Consider the following 6,146-nt stretch of genomic DNA (forward strand, 5'->3'; position numbering starts at 1 on the left):
CTTGCGCATGCCACACAGTGATGTGAAATTTGTATCTTACTGTCTCACCACGATAAGACTAGTTTACATCTGTCCCCATATGTAGTTAGAAAAAAGCATTTTCTTGTGATAAGGACTTTTCAGATCTACTCTTTTAGCAGATCTACTCTTTTAGCAGATTTCTTTTTCTGGCTGGTTTGAGTAGATCAGTTAGGTCAGGAGTGTGTAGGGACAGCGGGAGAGCTGCTCATCCTACCTCAGTAACAGAGCGGGGCCGCGGCCATCATCTTGGGAGCTGCCTGCCACAGGCCTCCCGGCCTCTTCCCTCCCCAGTGGCAGGAAAGGGAGACAGAGTTTTGAAAGTTATTCTCTGAGTATTTACTCTCTTGATCTTGTGCTGTTTTATCAACTTACATGTTGAATCTGGGGACTTTTGCAGGCGACGTCTCACATCGGTAATTCCACTCAGGCTGCTGTGAGGGATGCCCTTGTTGGCAGACCGCCCGTGGATAAAAAAACTCAATAGCAAGATAACAAGAGGCTCCAGCAAGAACCCGACCAGCCCCTGCTGATTTCTGGGATTCTGCCACAGCCACACATCTTGGTCCTGAGGAGCACAGGGCCACCCAGGATGAACTGGACATGGCACCAGTGAACGCACAGACCTCGCCTGTGGTCTCCAATCCTTGACACACTTCCATTTCTGCTGGAAGCATCTCTCTTCCTCGCTGATATAGATCCAAGCCTGTGTCTATTTTCTTATTATTCTGCTTTGTGCACTTTATGGGGGGGAAAGCTAAGGGAAAGAAGAGAAATATGGTTTTGAGTCCTTTCTTGTGCCGCTCAGTGCCTTGTAAGATTGAATCCAAGCTTTTGTGGACACGCTGGGGAGGGGATTGAGGATAGCCTCATGGAAGATGCTGTTTTGGGGTGAAACTTGTCGGTTCTTTCATACCTTACTCTCTTGAGCAGGAATTCTCTTTTAAAAAGTTTACGAAACTTACAAAAGCTTCAGAGCTAAAGACTGAAAATGATGCCATTATACTTTAAAATCTTATACCATCCTGCTTGTCACATAGTGTGGAAAAATCGTATCATATTTAAGTCCACCCTGAGATTTAAGGTCTTTGACCTGACAGGCTGGCAGTTTTGTGAGATGTTTTTTTCTGCCTTTGTTTCTATAGCTTCTTTCTAGAAAAGAGGCAAATATGCCTTGAAAAGTCAGTGGCCTATAATAAAAGGAATAAAAAAGAAATGAGCTTTTATTATAATAAGAGAAAAAAGCTTGAGGTTAAATGAACTCTGCGACCTCTGATTAGTCACTTGAACTTGTGCCTTGGTCAGCTTGTAAACATGTATGTATGTATCACACAGCACTCACGCAGTTGTCATTCCAGAGATTTTGTTTTCAAGAATACTGCATAAGAACAGAACTTTATTAAGGATTAGAGGAAAGACATGACCAAATATTACTGCCTTTAACAGATGTTCTATTTCATGTCACTTAGCAGTAAATCAGTTCTTTATCCAAAAATGGTTTCTTGCATGCTCTAATGTTTTTAATAATGAATCTAAAACTTGCCAATTTATTTAGTGAATCTCCCTTTATTTCACTTTACTTGACTAGTCTGATAGCTTTAAAATAGCTCCGGCTTAGTGAGGACCAAAATCTCACCCAAATATGGACACTATGTAAGTTTTTATTTACCTCGATTGTGTGATAAAATTTTTTCAGTCTATTACTTGCTTTTTTCTTTGATTCATAATGGTGAATTAATTGTGGATTTTAAAATGTCTTAAAACTTGCCTGCAAGTATTTATATATAAACATTCAGGTATAAGCCTTAATTCTGAAAATAATTTAATTTTTGTTGTGGGAGGGAAGTAGGATGACAAAGTCTAAGTGTAAATTGTAACTTCGTGAAGTATATAAATGAAAGGTGCAGAAAAGACAGCCTGTTCTAGCGTGGACTCTATCAGATAACTTCCTTGTCACTACTTTAACACTTTATTAAACTATTTTTGTGAGCAGTGAATTGAATTCCAAGAATTTTATATTCTTTTCATAGCTACATACCTTTGTGCCCAGAAGTTCTTCCTCTGTTATTTACTCACCATTAAACTTTAGATATGTTCCAGCTGTTTCTAAAAACTTGACTTGCACGTCATTGATGGTTAGCTGTGACTGTTAAATCGGAAGCTTCTGAAAATTTGGCATGTTTCCCCGGGGCCTCTCTGCCCTGAGGTTCATAGTTACTAGTTAGCTCACAGAGGTTGACATACTTTGCTTTTAACGCATTCTGTCAGCACACTGATTTGTCTTGGGTGGCCTTGCTTTTCATGGTGAGAAGGGGACAATATGTCTAAAACTTACGTCACACTTCAGTTTTAGGCCTTCTTTTTTTTCTTTTAAGAAATTATTATATAATAAATGATATAATCTTAGGGATTTGATGACTGCTTAACTGCTCACACTCACCATTTCTGTTTTGGCTCTTATAAAGGAAAAACTTGGCTTAATTACCATGGGGGAAGCCTTCTTGTTTTGTAATTTTTAATTTTTTTTGGGGGGGGGTCTTTATCAGTTAAACTTATCCTTCCTCTGAAAAGTGTTTGTAAAATTTTTTCACTGAGGATTTCTTTTGAGTTTTCTATGGCCTCTTTTTAACAGTAAATTGATTTTATGTTAGCTTTTTCAATAAGACGCATTCTTGTTGCTGACTGTAAATAGTTGAGAGGAGATTTATAATCAAGTTGAAAAAATGTCTTTGACCTCTTCCCTTAGCCTTTATTTTTTGGGTCAGGGACATTACTTGGGAATTCAGACTGTGTTTGCTTGGTGTTTATTGCTGTTCTACAACTGGCCGACCTTCCCACATGGGCATTTTTTAATTTGCACATTCCTAACAGTATATGGGACACATTCCTATTAACATAAAAAAAGTTTTCAGGATTTTCTATTAAAGCTCATTTCAGAAGTGGTGTTGCTAAGTTTCTTGTTTTTTAAATACTTCCAATTAGCTTATAGTAAAAGTAGACTCGGAGTTTCAATTCTTTCACTGAGAAATCTTTCTAAATTGGTTTGTAGACAAAATGAGGGCGGACTATCAGGCATAATGGTGATGAAATCTTTTTTTTTTTTTTAAAGATTTATTTTATTTGTACAAGAGCTGGGGTACAGGCCAGAGTCACGGGAGGGTGAGAGGATTCACCAGAGACAGGCAGGGAGCAGAACAGGCAGATGGACTGAAAGCACTGCTGAGGGGAGCAGCGGGGGAGACAGGAGAAGTCTGCAGTGCCATTTGGGATTCTCCCTGGCTGGCCGGGAATCGAACCAGTGCTGCGGTGGCTGCTGACAGCTTCACAGCGCTGCGCTAAAGCGGCTGCACCACCCGGGGAGACCCAGGTGATGAAATCTTGAAGCTTCAGAGTCGTACTTCATTTGAGGAATGTCCTACGGGATCTCTCTGTGGGTGATGCTTTAACGCTTTATCCTTGATAAAGTTGCCTATGAATGTTTTTGTTTTATTTTTTTCTCTTACTCAGCATGAAGCAAAATGCTTTAGGCAAACATACATACTGCCCTGTCCTAGCAGAGTGCCCTGAAGCAGGCCAGAACAGACCCACTGTTTACCTGGCTTTATAAAAGCCATGCCTTGCATAGGGAGAGTTTAGATAAGTATGTACTTAAGAATTATAAATAATTAAAATTTGAAGGAGATTTAAATCCAGGCAAAAGCAATAAAGTTTTATTTTTTCCCTGTTTTTTTTTTTAATGTAACTTTTATGGAAGTCTTCATAGAATGATTTCTCAAACTTTTGAAATGTAACATGGGATGCATTAGGATGGCTACCATTGGGCTAGGTCATTGAGCTTACATTTAGATCCGATAAAGTTTTTGGCAAGGAATAAGCGTAATGAACAAAAGCTTCACTTACGAAAGTAACAAATTTTTGTGTGCTTAGAATAGAAGACATTAAGAACAGTCTTTGTAAAAGACCTTTGCTTATCTTCCTGATGATAAGTTGTGTTACAGCTACACTTTGGGTGGTGGTGCTCATCTACCTGGGAGCATAACACTTAACTGGGGAGCCTTCAAAAAAATCCAAAACCCCAGCTTTATATCCAGGGATTGCCCCCGTCTGTCTAGGCCATGATCCTGGAACCACCACTTTTATAAATAGTATCAAGTTCAGAGGCCACAGCAAGAGAGACTTGGTGGGATGGGAAGTGCAACCAGTGTCTGGACACAGGTGGCCGACTCTCACCTGAGGTGCAGGATAGGGGGTCTGCTGGACACAGTCACTGAGCGTTTACAGCATTCAGAGTAAAGAGGATGCCTTTATTCTAGGTTATTTAAACTTTAAACTTTCTAAATTCAGATTATCAGTGCCTTCTCTGAAAAACGAATGTACAAGTATCCTATTTGCTAGTAGGTGTAATTTGGGTTAAAATTTTTTTGAAAGTTGTTTTTCTATTAAAAAGTGGAATTGAGCCCTGTGTTTTGAATCCCTAAATCTTCTACACACAGAAAACCTGAAATCACTAGTAAAAATTACGAACAAAAAGGAAAGGAAAAAAAAAAAAGGAGAGGATCATAATTTTGAAAATTACTGACACAAGTATCCCATATAAGGAACCTCAAAATAGATTTAGGGACAGAAATGTTCTAAAAGAACTTTTTCTTGGGAAGGAATTTCATGCGCCAGAACTGAGGTTTAAATGTGGTATTTTTATGACCAAGGGACGGTTGCATTTGATTCCCAAAGCTTTCTCACTTAGCTTTGAATAAATGCTGTCATGGACTTCAGCCTCTTTAAAGGCATTGATAGCGATCTTGAACATATATATATACATATTTTAAAATGATTTGTTAAAGTGACTTCCTTTTAGACTCTTGCCTTTGACTTTACAATTTAATATACTTCTATAAAAGTGCAATGGGATGAGATGCTATTAGTATATCAAAAGCATGTTTCTGTTTCTTCGTCGCAGGGCTGTTTAATGGAATAAAGATCAGCACTATGTTATCTGTGTGTGTGTCAGCGTTGTTCTTTAGTAGGGGACAGCTGTGACGGTTTGGCAGCGCTAACAGGGTATCTGAGGGGTGGAGAACTTGGTGATAGAGGTAGGGTGATTTCAGGGTGATCTCTCTCCTGCAAAACTGCGCTGAGTCTTACTAGCCTGGTGCTGGAGGCCGTGGTGGTGCTTAAAATCAAACACTAGGGTAACGGACACGGGAGGACCTAGCATTTGTAGCACTTCATTTGGTTGCCCATATGGAGCCAAGTGGTTCCACTTTGGGGTGAGGTGGGGTAAAGCTCAACTGAAACTTCTCATTCACTAGTGACCTTGGTGGCCCTGGGGGAGGTTTGGTTGAACTTGTCAAATACTGACTGGACTGCGCTGAGCCTCACATAAACAATGGGCGGTGGGCAGCCGGGTCCATCCACCCTTGAGTGTTGATGGTCCTGTTAGCACAAGCTGGGGGGAGGGAGCCAGCATGGGCAAAGGGGTCGTGTGTGGGTGGGGAGAAGTCAAGCAAAGGAAGGCTTGGGTGGCGCACCCTCCCCTCTGAGTGTCATGTCCATTTGCAAAAGATAAGTCTAGCTCCACTGTGCTTCACTGAGAATAGAGTTGTAACTGGCGAATAGTTTCTTGTAATTGGATGTCTGGGAGTAAAACTGACACCGACCCCGAAGCCCCCCTGAGGGCTATTATCTCAGGCGTGCAGTGGCCACATTATCTGCCCTCCGGGCTGCAGCTAAGGCCTGGCATCCCGGCCTCTGGCTCCCATCCTCCCACTTGAACATCCTCGGAAGAAAGAGGCTTAAAAAAATAATTCCACTGCCTATTAAAAGCTGTGTGTATCTAATCTCCATCCCGGAAAGGGCTTCTGACGGTCTGGCTTGGTCATACTCCTTGGAATCTGGAGCCTGGGGCACCTTCACCAGCCGGACCTGGTGACATGTCTCCCGTCACGGCCACGGGCCCAGCTCTGCCAGAGCCACAGCCACCGGGCAAGATGCTGGCCCACAAGCCAACAGCCCCTCGGCAGCTCCCCAGGCTGGCCACTCAGCAGTGGGGTGAGAGGCTGGGGCCCTTCTAGGACGGGTCTTTAAAGGGGAGCAGAGTCGTTGTACTCGGTGTTTCTCCAGTGGAGGCT

At 41.8% G+C, this 6,146-nt stretch overlaps 1 protein-coding gene across 1 annotated transcript in view; it reads left to right on the plus strand.

The window, feature by feature from the left end:
• Positions 1-5,023, plus strand: part of ATL3 (atlastin GTPase 3) — a 35,534-nt gene extending 30,511 nt beyond the window's left edge. Inside the window, exon 13 of the mRNA XM_037517730.2 lies at positions 419-5,023. Within this exon, the coding sequence (XP_037373627.1) occupies positions 419-505 (87 nt within the window). The 3' untranslated portion in view covers positions 506-5,023. The remainder of the gene's footprint in view (positions 1-418) is intronic.
• The last annotated feature ends 1,123 nt before the right edge of the window (positions 5,024-6,146 follow it).

Source organism: Talpa occidentalis, unplaced genomic scaffold (genome assembly GCF_014898055.3).
Source record: "Talpa occidentalis isolate TD23 unplaced genomic scaffold, MPIMG_talOcc4v2.1 talOcc4.17, whole genome shotgun sequence".
NCBI lineage: Eukaryota > Metazoa > Chordata > Mammalia > Eulipotyphla > Talpidae > Talpa > Talpa occidentalis.